We start from the raw sequence: 16,156 nt of genomic DNA, 5'->3' as shown, positions 1-16,156 counted from the left end.
TATTCTTTTGTTCAGTTCACCCTTAAGCATCCTTCAGGTTTTTATTTAAATGTCATTTTTTTCGGGAAGCCTTTTTAAAATCTCCCTTGATTGGGTTGGGAGGCTTTTCTGTGTGCGTATCCTAGCATAGCCCTTTAATAAAGGGTTATACTAATTGAGCAACTACTATGTGCTAGGAATCTTGTGAGCATTATCTCATATAATCCTTGCAAACACTCTATGAAGCAAGTATCCATTTGCAGATAAAGAAACTGAGGCACGAGCTAGTTAGCCTGTCTTAGTCACACTGACAATAATTGGTGAGGCTGGGGTATGACAAAAAGCAGCTTACTCCTTCCTCTTTTATGGTTCTTCCTTGTAGTTGTTCCTTGTCTGTTTTCCCTCGCTGCACTATGAGCCCCTCCCAGCCAGAACTGTGTCCAGGCTCCCAGCATAGCAGAGGCCTTATTATATGTTTGTTCAAAGAACAAGTGAATAAACATACTTTCTAGCTCTTACCCTTCCCACAGTGGAGTTGCATAGACTTGTTAATGCACAAGTGGCCTTCTTCTGTCTTATAAAGGTTGTGACCCAGAAGGTCCATTCTCCCTCTTTTCAGGGTTCTCAGTACTGAGACGGGTGGGTAGGGTGGGTATAGGCCGGCAGGGGGTGAAATTGGAAAAACAAAGGAATGGGGACAGGGCAGGGTGGGGGGTTGCTTCCCTCACTTCTCTGGCCCCAATAAGGCCACTACTCTCATCACAGCCTTCTCAGAGTCTCCTCTGCCCCTCAAGGTATTCACAGAGCTATGTCGCACAACCCATGGACACCCACCTGCGTCATCTTGCTCCCTCTTCCATCCCACCCTTCGCTCTCTCCCAAAGGCTTCCTGACACCAAGAAGGGGAGGGACTAGGTCAGTCCCACTCATAGATGGGGCCTCCACAAAAGGGGCCTAGATATGGTTGCCCCTCCCTGACCACTTCCTTACCTTCCCCTGCAGTCTTGGGACACATCTGCTGCCCAGCAAATCACTCCCCTCACCCCACCCTGGCCTCCCCATCTGCTCCGCTCTGCAGCCTGCAGCTGTCTCTGTGTCAGGCTGGGTTGAGTCACTTTCAGCACTCATTCTCCTTCTGGTCAGGCCAGTTTGGCTCATCTCTCAGGCTCCCCAGGCCCTGGCCTGAATTCTGTGTCCCCCACCCCATCCATCCCCATAGGGCTCCTTTAAACCTCCCACCCCCAGGAACCCTTCTCTTTCCAGAAACAACCCCAGCCAGGTCCTGTCTCCCAGAATCACCCAAGCACAGGATCTTGTTCTTCTGTACTCTTTGGAACAAGAGCATCACCCTGACCCTGGGTCCTTCTAGGCTAGTCAGATGAGGAAGAATAGATAGGCATCTCTCCCCACCTCCCACCGTCTATACCAGGCTCCAAGGAGAAAGGGGAAGGGGGATGGCTTGGCTCCAGACCCTCCTGGTTCCCTTGCTTCAGCTGCCACAGGGACTGAGGGCCCCGGACAGGACCTGCTCCACTACTCTGGACACCAGGCATAGCCCAGTAGGAGGTCACAGGCCAAGGAGGCGTGCTGACTTCCTCCTGGGTAAGGTCCCCAGATACAGCTAGTTCTCACAGAAGTCAGGGAAGGGAGTGGTTAGGCCCTTCCCAAGAGCTGACACCCTTCCTCCTCCCCTCTTGTGATTCTTGTGATGCCTCCAGGGCCTCAGCCAGCTGCCCCAGCAGAGGCCCCGGGTACTACAGTTCCAACCCACCCAAGGACCAGGAAGAAAGGCCCTGCCTGCTACTCCCCGGGTCGAACGCTCAGGCCCGCTGGAAGGGAAAGAATGCGTGCGTGGGGCCCCAGAGCAGTCCCGCAGGTTCCAGGACCCCTGTCTCACTGCAGGACCCCCCTTGCCTGCCTGTTTTTGTCTCCTCCTTGGGCACTGAACTCTGGTTCTCTGCGCGATGCTCTGGGAGACAGGACCTGGGCAATCCAGGGAAGGAGGGCCCACCCACCTCCTTGCCCAGACCAGGCCCAGAGAAGTTGATAGGAAGGGTGGGCCAGCCTCAGTGGCGCCCAGGGGGATGTGCTGGTGCTAAGGCAGCTTCTCCACCCTGCCCTCAGGCTCTGGATTAAGAGGTTGAATTTTGAAGCCCAGTGGGAGGAGCAGCCTTCTCCTGGCTCTAGCTGGAAGTAGGAGCAAGGGATCCAAACTGGAGGTGAGGAAGGCCCATCTTCCCAAGGGGAGAGGGTTTTTCTTGGAGAGAGGAAGGAAGGAGAAAAATGAAGGTTCTTTACCCACCCATTCCAGACTGTGTTCCATGCTCCTACCCCCTTGACCTTGGAGGAGTTCAAAACAAAGTGAAAGAGCGGCTGTTCCTGCAGTCATTTCTGCACGACTAAAATGTCACCAGCTGCATGATCCTGTTCCTTGGCACCCCCCCCCCCCCCCGCACCGCCCGCCTGCCCCACTGCCCAGAACAGTCTTCGGGACCTTTCCCCACCCCAGCTTCTTCTGAATGGCCAAGTCCAACCCACCCTCTCTGCCTGGGCCCAGGCTTCCCGCTCCCCTACTCCCAATCAGAAAGGAGCACAAGACCCAGCGCTTCTGCAAGTATGTTTAATGCACTGAGGTTACACAGAGGAAGGAGGGGGCAAGAAGGAAATGACATCTAAGTAAGTCACCCAAAATTCTTACAAAAGTTCCTAGCTGGCTGCAGCCCCTAGGAACTGAGTCGCCATTGACATTAGAAACTAATAAAAATTTTTTACAAAAGCCTGCTCATTGCAGCATTCAGGTACTTGCACAAAAGGAGGGCTCTCTCTACAGGGACCCAGGAACCTCACCTGGCACAGAGGACCTGGAAGCCAGAGAGGAAAGACAACCAGATACAAAAATAGTCAAGGGATTTCTTCGCTGGTCAGCCCCACAGGGGCACCAACATTCAGGTTTTTTCCCTGCTCTTCACTCAACCTTAAAACCCAGTCTCAAGACCCTGTGTTCATTTTTTAAAAAACACTCTAGCCCTTTTAGACTCTCCTGGTGGCTTCCCAGTTCCTGTCCCGAAGCCTGGCTTTTGGAAGAGGAAGAGCAGAGCAGGAAGAAGTACCAGCTCCCCAGCCAGACCTGAGACCTTGCTGAGACCTTGCGTGAGCCTCTCCACCCCCGCCAATGGCAGCTGGGTCTGCGGTCCTCCTGCAGCCCACACTGCAGGAGGGGCCACAGGAGTCTGCCTGATGCAGCAGGCAGACAATGTCACAGCCTCTTTCTAGCACCAGGGACCTGGAGGGAGGGGCAGGACCTGGCAAACCTCAAGGAAGCCTGTGGAAGAGGCAGATAAGGGAGGGAAGCATCTTACTTCCCCACTCACTATGAAGTCAGGGCTCCCACAGGGCTGCAGTAGGGGAAAGAAGGGACACATTTAGTGAGCGCTCACCATGTTTCAGGTGCTGTGCTGGGCACGGGACATGGTCGACCTTGCTTGTTTCCCAGTGAGGGTTCCCCTTCACCAGTCAGCTCAGTGGAGACCCCTTCCCAGAATAACCCCTAGGAAGAAGGCACCACTGGATAAGGGAAGGGAGGTCTGGTCAGGGACAGCCGTGTCTTGCCACTGCGCCACAGCCAATGCACTGGAGGGAGAGGAAATGGAGGGCTGGCCCCAGCATGACCTTGGAGGTTCCTTACACGGTGGGGCGGGAAGGGGATCGCAGGCTTTACGGGTTCGGCATCAGGAGCTCACTTACTGATGACAAATCTTAGTTCAGAAGATAGCTCGCTCCCCGCCACCAAACCAGGCAGGTAGAGGTAGGGCCCCAGAAAGAAAGAATTGGTGGAGAGGTAGGTCAGGGTGGCAAGGAATAGAGGACAGCTGATGGCGCCTCTCTGGCCATGAAACGTCAGAAGACAAGAGCTTCAGAGGCAGGGATGCTGTGGCAGGCGAAGGCCAGGAAATGTCTTTTGAGAAGTTGTCAGACAAGGCACAGCTGCTGCCAACATCAGGTCCAGAGGGCCCCACCTCGGCTGCCGGGAGCCTGAGGCTCGTCTCCCTGGGTACTCCAGGCTGGTCTGCCTTGCAGCTCCGAGTTTGATGGAGTTAACCAGGTGGCCCTGAGGCTACGTGCAGAGAAGGACCCAGGTCCCTTGAGTCCAACTACTGTTCCCTGGAGTCGGTCATGGCCTTCATGACCCCTGGAGGCAGCTCTTTGGCTGGGTCTCTCCTCAGAGGGGTCCTGCACCTGTGGCGCTCCTGGTGGCGTGTGTGTGTGTGTGGCGGAGCGGATGGGGCAGATCACAGACCCTGACAGACAAAATGGTTTTGCTTTGGACAGAAGGATGATCCTGAAATAGCAGTCCCTAGAGTAGGGGGTAAGCAGGTATGAAAGGGGCTTACTGATTCCAGGGCAGAAGTGGGAGATAACCCAAAAGGAGCCTCCAAACCACCAACCAGAGATAGGTAGGCTTCTGGGAGGAAGACCATGAGAAGTGCAGCTTTGGGGCAAGGGACCAAGGTTCATGAGAGGCCCAGATGCAGGACAGGAGACAGGATGGGACTGGGGAATGAAAGATGAGAAATGAATGGATGCAGGGAGGACAGGAGAGCAGCAGAGTGCGGTGTTTGCAAAATCAAAGTTATAGACATGTTGAGAGGTTAATTTTTCGGTTTTTAATAAGCCAGAGTCCTGCAGCCTGGAGGCCGGGAGGCCCAGGGGACGAGGGAATGGGACAGGAGTGGTCGAAGAGCTGGAGGCCCAGCCCTGAGTGACGGTGGGGATGACTGTGCACTGCTGGGCCTCACCCTGTCCCAGGCAAGCCTGGTTGGGTGGGAAAGGCCTGGGAGATGAGGCTGAGGCCACCAAGTCTCTGAGACCCTGATGGTCCCTGAACTCTGTGGGCCCAGGCTACTTGGGAACCAGCGGCATCCCTGCTTGGCCCCAGCTGACTGGGCTCAGGGCCGCACGGGGAGCGCCTCAGCTCTCTTCTGCCCCAGGCCCCAGCAGGCCAGCCTGGGGAAAGAAGCCCCTCTCTGCAGCTGGCTCCTCTGGGCCCTGGGCTGGCAGGCGAACGCCGGCACCTTCTCTGGTGGCAGCTCAGGGGCACACGGCCCCAGGCCCCTGTCTGACAGAACACAGAAGTTCATGGGAATAAAGTCCTATTTAAAAAACATTATATACACAGCTTCTGGACATCGTTGTAGAGCAATAAAATACCATCAGTTTCTACAAAATAAAATAGAGGAAGCAACCCAAACACGGTCAGAGGAATTGTTCCGTGGCGAGAAGAACTTGACTACACAAGGCTTCCCAGGGTTGAGCTGGGCACTGAACCCACAGGGCCGCCTCACCTCCTTCCTGCTGGGCTGCGTGGCGCCGGGCAGGTGAGGAGGAGGCCTGGAACCTAGGGGCACATCAAAGGTCCAGAGTCACTTCTCAGACCAGAACTTGTGGCGGCAGCAGAAAGTGTGAAGGTTTGCATTTGCCCACTCAGTGCCCAGTGGGATCAAGGCCCGTCCACGTGGGCTTGGCGCTGCAGGTGAGGTGGGGGTCAGCTGCCCGTGCCCGGCATCCCACCGGGCTGGAGGTGCGTGGCTGCTCAGTCATCCTCACACTTGTCCTTCCTTTTCTTGGTGGGACTCTCTCTTACACAGCTGTTCAACCGGAAGTCACTGGGGAGCAGCCGGGCTCTCCTCTGGCCCATGCAGGGCCCAGCCCAGGCTAGTGCAGGGGGCTGTCGAATACCACATCAGGTAGGATGGAGACTTTCAGCTTCTTTTCGGGCCAGCTGTACTCTTTGGGGAGTTTGAACTGTGGAGGGAACAAGCACAGAGCCGGAGTGCACACATTAGCCGAACCCACTGTCTCCTTTTCAGATTTCTAGAGAGTGGCCCGGAACGCTGCCCAGACCCATCCCTGGGCCCTGGGTCAGAAAGGCCACTGGTTGATTGGCTTTAATCTCAAATGAGAGACCCAGGTGGGTGGCTGGAGTCGAGCTGCTGGAGTTAGGTGACCCCTTCTCCCCTTCAATCCTCCCACCCCTCCCCAGGCCAATAATTAACTAGGGGTTGGAGGAGGCATGTTTTCTAACTCTTTCTTGACTGTGCTGACCTCTCTCCAGCTCACTTCCTTGGTTCTGCCTCTGGCCACAAGCATGTAAGGAATCTGTTCCCTGAGGCCCTTGGGTTGGAGAACGGGGGGGCAGGGGGAGGGTGCAGATGCTACAAAGACATGGCTTGAGGTCTAAAACTGTAGACCTATCCCTGCCCTGGCTTCTCTTTTGAAGCCTGGTGCAGAAGGACCCTGAACCCTGCCCTCTGCAGCCTTTGCCAAAGGGCCCAAGGGAAGGAGGCCCTGACTTGGCCTCAGAGGGAGCGGAGGAACAGAATGAGTGTGGCTGGAGGTGACTTCTTGGGTCTGGTGCATCGTTAGGAGGAATGCGCCCTCTGCCCTGCTCCCCCTTCCTTCATTCTCATCTGCTCCCTGGGGTTACCAGCCTGAGAGTGGTCCCAGTGGTGGCCAAAGAGAGTCCAAGGTCTTCCTGCCTCACCTAGGGAATCGAGGGTTTGCTTACAGTTTTGCTTCTAGAGCTCCTGGGGGATGTAAGGGGGAAAGGCTGACACATATCATCCCTGTGTAGTCTGGGACTCTGAATGTGGTCCAGCACACAGCTGGTGCTCAACAGATGTACATGACTTGGAAATACGACCGCCTCTCATGACTCCCACTGTACTGGGACTAGGCGAGAAGTCAGGCCAGACTGGACGGGAGGGAAGAGCAGGTCCTGGGCCTGCCTAGAGCCGGGGCTGCAAGTGAACAGGCCTGATACTTCCTGGCTGCCTCCCTCTCCCTCCCTCTGATGGGGGACTGTCCGAGCCAGGACTAAAGTGGAGAGTTGGGCAGGGTGTGGGGACAGCCTCCGGACAGGAAAGAAAAAAAAAGTCATTTTTAGTGACCTACTTTCCTAAGCTTCCCCTGGCTCCTGTCCCTCCTGCCTGGACTGTCCCCCTCTCAACCCCTCAACACCCAAGCTCAAAGCAGCAGCCTGGCACAAAGCCACCCCAGGGCTACAGGGCCTCTCCGGAAGCGCTTCTGGGCAGCTGGCTCTGGTCTGACTGAATGGGAGCTGGGCCTCAGGGACCAGCAGCTTGTGGGGGTTGATTGGCTGGCACAGACTGGGTGCTTGGTGACTTTTGAATGTATAAATGAGTTAATTTATCAAGCTGTAATCCAGAGGAGAGACAAGATACTACCTTATTTGGGGTGACCTAAGGCTCTGAGAAGTTCCTGTACAGCTAGAGACATGGACAGCACGGTCCTGCCCTGTGTGCTCTCCTCCACCTCACGGCCCTGGAAGCCACCGTGGACTGTCTGATGAGGCCCTAGGAGCCCTGGCAGCTGGGACCTCCAGCCCTGGCTGGCCTCTCTCTGGCTTGAAAGCTTGGCCCCTGGGAAGTGAAGGAGCTCTCCTCTAAACACACTTCCTGGCAGAAAGGGCAAGGGAAGGGCCTGTCTCTGCCACAGGCAGGGGAGGGCCCAGACAACTCTCCAGAGGCTGGAGGCCAGCTTGCTAATGTTCTACTAACCTGCAGGGCGTCAAGGCCAGGAAGACTCAGACCCCACTGGGCTGCTGCTTAGTAGGAGGCCAGGGGAGGGGAAGGGACTTTCCAGGATGAGGTAAGTCCCCACAAATGAGGATGACGGGAATAAGGAAGAAAAACAAAGGGGATTATGGGCTCTAGTACTGCACCCCAGAAGAGGAGCCAAGGAAAGCACAAGCCCCCACCTGGCCTGCCAGCTCCTCAGGCTCTGGGTTAGGGTTGGAAGAGCAGATCAAGAGGGGAGAGCTTAAGGCAAGAGAAGGGAGCTAGGAGAGCGGCTCCTGGGTGGCCTAAGGCGAGAGAGAGCAGGAGTCCCTTGCTGCCCACCAGAACTCCCCAGTGGAATGTTCTCTGGCAGCAGGCACGAGCTTTTTGTTCAGAACCTGCCAGGGAACAGCAGGGGCTGGGGAGAACTCGTACTAGCCTGAAGGCCCTGGCTGCCTCTTCAATGAGGTTCTCAGGAGCCGGCAATTCAGTTTGCTGGGTGTCCTTACGAGGGCTGGGGGTGGTGGGGAGACAGAGAAATAAAGCCCTTTAACATCTCCCGGGTCTCCTTGCCAGCCTATCCCTGCACCTGGGAGAGAAAGAAGGGAGGGGGGGGGACAGAAAGAGAGTGACAGACAGACACACATGCACTCGCACTCCTGGAGACCGGACCCTCTGCCAGAAAGTCCAGCAGGCTTACTTCCTCCGGAGAAGTCAAATCTTCTAAGTCCTCCAACATTTTCTCTACAAACTCTTCAGTCAACAGAATCTGGGAAGAAAGCATAAGACAGGATTTTTATTTTATTTTTTAAATATATGGTCTTTTTGCCAACTGTCAAGCTATGGATCTTCTTCCGGCCACGAGGAGACACGAGCCCGCAGTGGTCTGTTCTAGGACCAGATGGCAGTGCTCCAGGCCTGTCTTAACTGACACTACTCGCCTGTGCCCACCCCACCGCCACCGCCCACCTGCCTGCACCCTCAGAGGAACGAGGTAGAGAAGGAAGGGCAATGGGGAAGCAAGGTGGGGGACGCCTGGAGGGAGTGTAGTGCTGGTCCCAGAAATACTATGGAAATGGATGGGAAAATACCGTTTTGGGCCGTTCGGGCCTCTTGCATGTCTCAGTGCGCTGGAGGGGAAACAAAAGCTGAGGGGCAGAGAAGAGCAGTTGCCAACATCCTTCTTGTCCAACCAGGTCACATGTTCCCCCTCGGCCTCTCTCGGTAGGACAAAAAGAATCTGTTTGGATTTGGAACACAAGCCCCGTCTAGAATCCGGAAATGCCCCGGAAGGTACATCGGAGACGTCTGTGCCACAGAATTTGGAGACTGTGCCCCAATCTCTCACTTTACCTCTGGGAAAGGGACTCTCAACTCCCATTTCCATCTGCAGCATCCACATTCTCAGGCCGGAAGCTCCCAAACCTGTCCTGCCGGCCCCATTCAGCCACTGAGTTCTTCAAAACTTCCTTTTAGAAACCTCTTCCCCAGGTTGCCTCCTGGCTGTCCCGCTTTGCTGCTCCAGTCTGATGCCTTGTCACTATGCACTGAAGTCTGGGACAGCCTGGCCCCGCTGCTTAGCTGGCACAACCAACACCGTTGTCCCCCAAAGAAGTTTCACAGCCCATGGGAGTGTCCAAGGGCACCCACTCAGGCCTTCCTCAACACAATGGGCCGTTTTCCCAGCTGGCTCCTCTGCTGGGCGGGCTCTGCAGAACCAGGCCAGGCTCACCCAGGCCTGCACCACACCAGGCCCGGGCTGAGGATGTCTTTCCTCTTCCCAGGCTGACCCCTTTCTCCACCCCCCTCCTCCCTGTGCTAGTCCATGGGGCCTCCTGGCCTCTGCACCAGACCCTTCTGTACCCCCAAGCTGTGCCTCTACCTGCCTCTGCTTTGCCTCCTCCAGCAACCTCTGAATGCCCTGGGCGGGGCACAGAGGAAGAACCACAATGGGTCAAGACCCTGGTGGAGGGCTCCTCTGAGGGAAAACCCCTTATTGAGAAGGATGAGGATCAAGACCTTGAGAAAGTACCCAACAGGTTTCCCCTGGGAGTTGTACCCTCTGAGAAGAACAGAAGTTTCACCACGCAGATGCAGTCAGCTTGCGAGATGAAGTGAGATGGCAGAGAAAAGCAGCAGGGTCACCAGGGGCCTCACAGGATGGAGGGCTCCAAAGGAAGGGAGTTGATGGGGTGGATGCAGGAGTAAGGAAAATGGGAGAAAACTACCCCGAGTGAACACACCAGCCACCGCCACACCGGGCATCCTGCTACACGCTTGAGACCTTATCTCCTGGGCCTCCTTGCAGATGAGGAACCCGAGGCACAGACAGGTTATGTAATCTGCCCAATGACACACAGCTTGTGAGTGGCTGAGACAAGACCATATCCTGAATGCTCACCCCGTGACTTTTACGCATCTGTTTATTCTTCCACTCATCTGCTCAGCCATTTCCTTGATTCCACAGCACCCCTGGGTGCCGCTGCTAGGCCTAGTCCTGGGGGGAGCCCCAGGGACACGGGCACGAAGAGAGTCCATGCCCCTCCTGGACACGCTCCCACCCTTGGTTGACAGGGAACCCAAGGACGTCTCCTTCCCGGGCTGCAAGGCCGCACACAGGAACTAAATAGCTTCAACCACTGGCCCACTTCTCCTCACTCAAGTTTCTGTTTGAGGAGCTCAGGCCTCAAGCGAGGACAGAGACGAGGTTCAGAGACAAATCGGGTCTAGGGAAATGCCCGCCTGAGGTGCCCCTCCCACCCTGTTCTTCCTGCGGGTTGCCGCCGTGGGACTGGCTGGCTTCCTCTCACAGACGACAGTGACTAGTTCCCGATCACACACTGGTCCTCCCACAGGGCTTCTGCTCCTGCTCCTCCTCCTCTCAGCCCATGGCTTCCCCTCCTCCTCCACCCAGTCAGTCCAGAGTTTCTCTACCAGTTATCACCAGTCTGCTTGAGTAGTACAAAAGTCACATTCATATTTTTGGCATTTCCGGGACGTGTTGCCATCTCTTCAAATGCTAGCACAAACACAGGCATACCTAAAACCCAATTATATTACAATGGCTCCAGTCTGGGCCAGGCTGGGCTGATTTCTAACCCACAAATAACTTGGGGGGAAAGCCTTTCCTGCCAGAGAGGTAAATACGCCTGGGACTGTAACCAGTTCTCGGGGTGCGATGGCGGGGGGGGGGGGGGGGAGGCTCACAGGGACTGCGGCCACCCAGTGAGGCCCCACGGAGCTGTTTCTCAACAGTAGTAAAGATAACCCCACTAAGGCTGAGTTCAGTCCGCAGCTAGTTCTTCTGACAAAGGTCTGGAGTTGGTAGTGAAGAGGGGGAGTTACAGTGGCTTTTAGTAGAACAACTACCAAGGGTGCAGGGTGCCATCTGTGTGTGGACTCATTCTGTACTCAGCTGGGGGAGGGGATGGCAGGACCAAAAAAGGGGGACAAACCCTAATTGCTAGTCAATCTTCACTTTTGCTGATTTGCTGGTTCCTGCTGGAAACTTCAAATCATTTTAAAGAAACTAAAGGGGGTAAAATTATACATGAGATCTGCATGATATTAAGGGTGACATTCCCTGCAAAGAAACACGACAGACTGTCGTAGCTCCAGGCACCTAATTTAATTTCCTTTGGGAGTTAAACCTTAGCCGCTTGAATTCAACAAACAGGCCCTGTTCTTTGTATATTTCAGACCCGGAGCTGAGAATGTTAACAGATCTTATCAACAGGACACTGGAGATAGACAGCTGTGATGGAGCGGCTCCTGGGAGCTCTCACGAGTAACAGACTCCCCGTTGTGATACAACTGTGGGAAAAGCCTGTGCAATTCTGGGGCTTGGGGTTCTTGGAGCTCACTGGGTCCCCATGGAGCTGCCTGGCTTGGCCACAAATAATAACAGGAATGGTTATGACAATGACAGTGGTAATAACACCACCACCAGCAGAAGCAGCGCCTCCTCTGCGTGCCAGGCACCGGGCTTAGTGCTCGACCTGTATCGTGTCACTGAATCTTCATGGCGGCCCTGGGAGGGAGGAAACTCTCATCTCCATTTTGCAGACAAGCAGGTGTCAAGAGGAGACGAGTCTCCTGGACTTTAAAAGAATGGTGATCTGCCCTGGCTGGTGTGCCTCAGCAGATTGAGTGGTGGCCTGCTAACCGAGAGGTTGCCAGGTTGATTCCCAGTCAGGACACACGCCTGGGCTACAGGTCGGTCCCCAGTTGGGGGTGTGCTACAGGCAACCAACTAATGTTTCTCTCCCTCTCTTCCCCTCTCTCTAAAAATAAAAAAAAATATTAAAAAAATGGTGATCTGACCTCAGGGTAGTAGAGGATGCTCTTTTCCAGCCTGGGAAAGCTATCCCACCCAATTCTGGAAGCCTTGTATACTCAGTGCTGACTCCTCTCTCTGCTCTGAATGGGGAGATGAAGATGACTTTCGCTTTGACCAATGGCTTGGAAAACCAACAATCCCAACCCCCAACTAGCCACGTATCTCCTGGTCAGTAGCTTAGCTCAAAGGGCTGGAACCCTGACCGCCATAGACGTACAGCTGCTCAAAACCAGGGTGGCCAATTGGTCAGGAAGGCAAACCACGCCCAAAGATGGTTTCTAAATGGGGCAGCAGGACCAGTTTCCAGGCCAGCTGGAGTAGGCATGCGCTACGCTAGTCCTAAAAACAGTAGAAATCATAATATTGAACTTAAACAGAAAGACAATGATAATAGCACTCACTGGTGCCTGCACTCCCCAGGAGCTGGGCATGAAACGCTTGCATTTGTGCACAGACAGTCCTGGGAGGAAACAGGCTCTCTAGTGAGAGGGGAAAGCCGACCAAACTCCCCTGGGAAATTTTTGAAAATACGGAAACCAGGCTCCATCCAGACCTCCTGAATCTGAATATCCTGGGCACGGCCAAGGCATGCACATTTTTAAGGTGCCCCAGGAGATCCTGGTAGGAGGAGTGCTGGGAAACACCCAGGCTCACAGGGGAAAGGAGTTTGGGCACGGGCTGAACCAACAGAGGTGAGTTGTTGGCTACAGCGCCCCACCCCCACCCTACCCCGCCTTTATTAGGGAGGGGGCCTGGAATCCAGACCAGTAACTCAGCCTGAGGTACGCACACCAGGTGCCTTAGGACAGCCTGGCTGGCTGGTGATGAGGGAGGACTGTCAACAACTTCCCAATTCCCCGGGCCCCAGCAAGTTCCAAAAGGAACTCAGAAAGTGATCTTTCGTCAGTGCCTGCCCTGGGCAGGCCTGGCTATGCTGCAGGCAGAAGCTCAGATGTTGCAGATCTGATTCAAATGTCTGTGGTCAATGATATTTCTGAGTCTGCAAATAGTGCTGACGATGCCCCCTCGGTACGACAATCCACACTTTGTCTGGGGCCTTGTTCGCATTTCGTGTTGACATGTTGTTCTTGCTTCCCAACAAGTTTGGCTTTCTTTTTCCCTCCCTTTCCTTCTCTGAGGGAAGGAAATGTGTTGTTTACAGGGTGGGGCCTGCCAAGGAGCTGCTCTGGCTCCCTCGATGGCAGTGGAGGAGGCAGGGATGAGGAAGCGGTCCAGTCTGCAGCCCCCTCACCCAACAGCTGGAGGACTCTCCGGGCTCAGGGGCAGAGGTGTGCGGGGCAGTGCAGGCCACAGTGGCGGCAGCACAGCGAGGCCTCACTGGTCTTCTGTTCGTGGTGGGTGGTGAGCAGTTGGCTCTGGTGGCCAGGAGCAGGCTCGGACTCCTCCTGCTGTGGCTGCTGGCTGGTGAGGGCACAGCGGGCCATCACAGGCCTCTCCTGAAAGGGAGGGTGGTGTACTTCCCGAGGCACAGTGCTGGGATTTACACCCTAAGGGGCGTACTCCTGCACAAGGCCACCGTGACAGCCCAAGCAATGGCTTCCAGGGAGCTCGGGTTGTGGCCAGGCTCACCAGTGGACAGAGAAACAGTAGAGGCACCGAAGAGGGGCTGCCCAGGGCCGGGGCCAGGGATTACCAAGTGTCCTTCATACGTCCAAGTGGGCGGACAGGGACAGAAGAGGGCAGGAGCTTGTCCTCAGGACAGCCGTGAGTCAGACGAGGAGAGCCCAGCAGTGAGTCCCCAGACCTAACCTGGAGCGTGGAGCCCACTCAGAACAGCTGTGGGCGTCTCCTCCCAAGCCTGGGGCCTCCCATCAGGGCTGATAGGGAACAGGGGCACCACCAGAGTGAGCTGTCAGACACTACACAGCTGACAAAGCACTGCAGGGCATAACAAAATATTCTCATATTTGGTGATATGACCCCTACATAACCTCCCGGGGCCGACTTCTCCCCTTGCAGATCAGCCCTGGCCGGGGATGGGTGAACGCCTCAGCTCTGGGCCAGGCTCCCCCTCACAGCACTAACGGCGTGGTGATGACAGACTCAAGGAGAGGGCTTGTTAAAGCCACTGGGAAGAGGAATGCTGGGAGAAGGTACGCAGGAGGGACGCTGGCAGGCCTCCCTCGGGGTCTGAAGACCTGCCTGCAAAGCTCCAGAGCTGGCTGATAGGCTTTACCATCTCAGTGAGGATGAAAACAGCAGATGGCAGGGCAGAGGGAGTCAAGGTGCCCACCTCTGGAAATTGAGAAGCCTATGGAATTGGAGGAGGATTCCTGCCTCTCCAGCTCCTCCAGGAAGCAGGGAGCACCCGCTGCACTCCCCCTGGGGTTGCCGAGGGTCCTGCCTTTGCGTGCTGGGGCCTTGACTTCCCTGGGGCTGGAGAGACTGGGGAGGAGAGGAGCACGGAGAGCGGGCGCAAGCCCAGCTCAGGGGTAGGTGAGCGTGGAGGCCTGTCTGGGGACACGCCACAAGCTCCAGAAGGGCCCAGATTCCCCCACCTTCTGCCTTTTTCTCTCAGCCTCTCCTTTGTCACTCTTCTCCCATGAGGGGTGTCTTTGCCATGCCTTTTCCCCAAGAGATACCAGGCCTGGGCCGGTAGCCAGCACAAGGTGCCAAGGCTGGGAAAGAGGGCTTCCAAGGCTGTTGAGGGCTGATGCAAGAAAGTCATCCCAGCCCCTCCCAATTCAGCTGGGACCAACAGGGAGGTTCAAGTAGCAGCCAAGAAAACAGAAGTCTGGGTCTCTTGCCTTCACTGGTGACAAGCCTAATCCCAGGCCTGTAGGAGGTCCTGCAGACTCCCAGGGAGACAGCCAGCTCCAGAAGATCTGGAGGCCCACAAGTAATTACAGGCCCAGGTTCCCACAAGCTAGGGAGCTGCCTGTGACCACAGTGGTGAGACCCTAAAGGGAAGGCAGTCAGATGCAGAAATGCTGACTGCTTTGGGGGTGGGGAGGGGAGGTGGTGTGGGTGTTGGCTCTACAGCTGAGGACCGGAGGGGGCGGGGCAGAGGGTTTCCTAGGACTTCTTGGAAAGGGCCTGAAAAACCCCTTGGTGAGTGAGGGTGCGTGCTTGGGGAGTGGGGCCCCAGCCAGCCTTCCTGGGAGCTTCCCTGCGAGTTGGCCCCCGTGGTGGACCACGCTAATGAGCCCATAACACAGGCCTTTGATTAAGCAGCTACCCAGCACAGCAACTTTATTGAAACATGCCGAAGCCAGTGGCTGGTTCCCACCGTTCCCGGTTCCCTGGGCAACAGTGCACGGGAGGGGGCCGTGTGCATGGGAGTCAGCAGTGTCCTGGTGCTCAAGCTCACTGAGGGGCTGCTGGAGAGGCGAGGGGGGGTGGAGCCGGACTGGAATGCCAGCAGCCGGGGATAAGAAGCTTGGGAACTTGGGTTGGGTCCAGAACTTTGAGGGGCCTGAGGGGCAACATGACATCTGCTGAGCCCTCTGGGGGCCAAGGTCCCCAGGCTGCTGAGAATTGGAAATGTTGCCCAACCCCCTCCTCAGGGCAAGAAGATGTTCCAAGCGGAATGCAGGACTCCAAAAAGAGGTTCAGAGTAGAGGATGTAAAGTGTAACCAGGCTGGGCAGAGGGTGTGTGTGTGTGTGTGTGTGTGTGTGTGATTTCTTGAAATTTGGGAGACCCTAGTGCTTACACTTCCAAGAAAATGTGTTTGAACCTTAAATACACACGAACGTTACCCGAGGACACTTCTGCCGAGGCCTGTCTGCACTCAGTCACCCACTGGGAATGATGATGTGCAAACTCTCGGGGGCTGGGGTCTCCTGCGTGGCCCCCACTTTCCCTCTCTTTACTAGCTCTGCCCAGGCAAGAGGCCTGCTCCCTGCCTGCTGTCCACAGAGGCAGCCCGGTAGCCTGGGACTCCGCTGGGGGTGGGACAGGGGGCGCTCTCCACTTGTGCCAGGCTAATTTCAAATGTTGTACTTAACAGCTTTTGCTACAGTAACTACCAACACCACATGCACAGAAATCTAATGTGACCAAGAGGGAGTTTTAAAATATATTTATAACTTTATGGTTCAAAGTAATTTTGTTATGAAACAGTGTAATAACAACAATGGAAAAAGGCAAGATAATTTATGGAACACAATATCCCTAAAGCATGAGCTTCCATTTCTACCTTGGCTGAGTCTGGGGAGTGTGGTTGGGGTCCTTTGTTTGCTGTTTGTTTTAATTATGGGTTTGTATTTTAGGGGGAGGGGGAGGGACATGGCTTAAAG

General features: G+C 55.5%; 1 protein-coding gene across 2 annotated transcripts in view; it reads right to left on the bottom strand.

The window, feature by feature from the left end:
• Positions 1-2,585: 2,585 nt before the first annotated feature.
• SUFU (SUFU negative regulator of hedgehog signaling) overlaps positions 2,586-16,156 on the bottom strand; it is a 95,236-nt gene continuing 81,665 nt past the window's right edge. For both annotated transcript variants that reach the window (XM_045854212.1, XM_045854213.1), the window contains exons 11-12: positions 8,257-8,325; positions 2,586-5,781 (exon numbers count right to left, since the gene is read on the bottom strand). In XM_045854212.1, the coding sequence (XP_045710168.1) occupies positions 5,692-5,781; positions 8,257-8,325 (159 nt within the window). In that variant the 3' untranslated portion in view covers positions 2,586-5,691. The remainder of the gene's footprint in view (positions 5,782-8,256; positions 8,326-16,156) is intronic.

The sequence above is a fragment of the Phyllostomus hastatus genome, unplaced genomic scaffold (genome assembly GCF_019186645.2).
Source record: "Phyllostomus hastatus isolate PE091 unplaced genomic scaffold, TTU_PhHast_1.1 phas_scaffold_1066, whole genome shotgun sequence".
Lineage (NCBI taxonomy): Eukaryota > Metazoa > Chordata > Mammalia > Chiroptera > Phyllostomidae > Phyllostomus > Phyllostomus hastatus.
The sequence above is the reverse complement of the archived record's forward strand: the minus strand, read 5'-3'. Positions and strand labels throughout refer to the sequence as shown.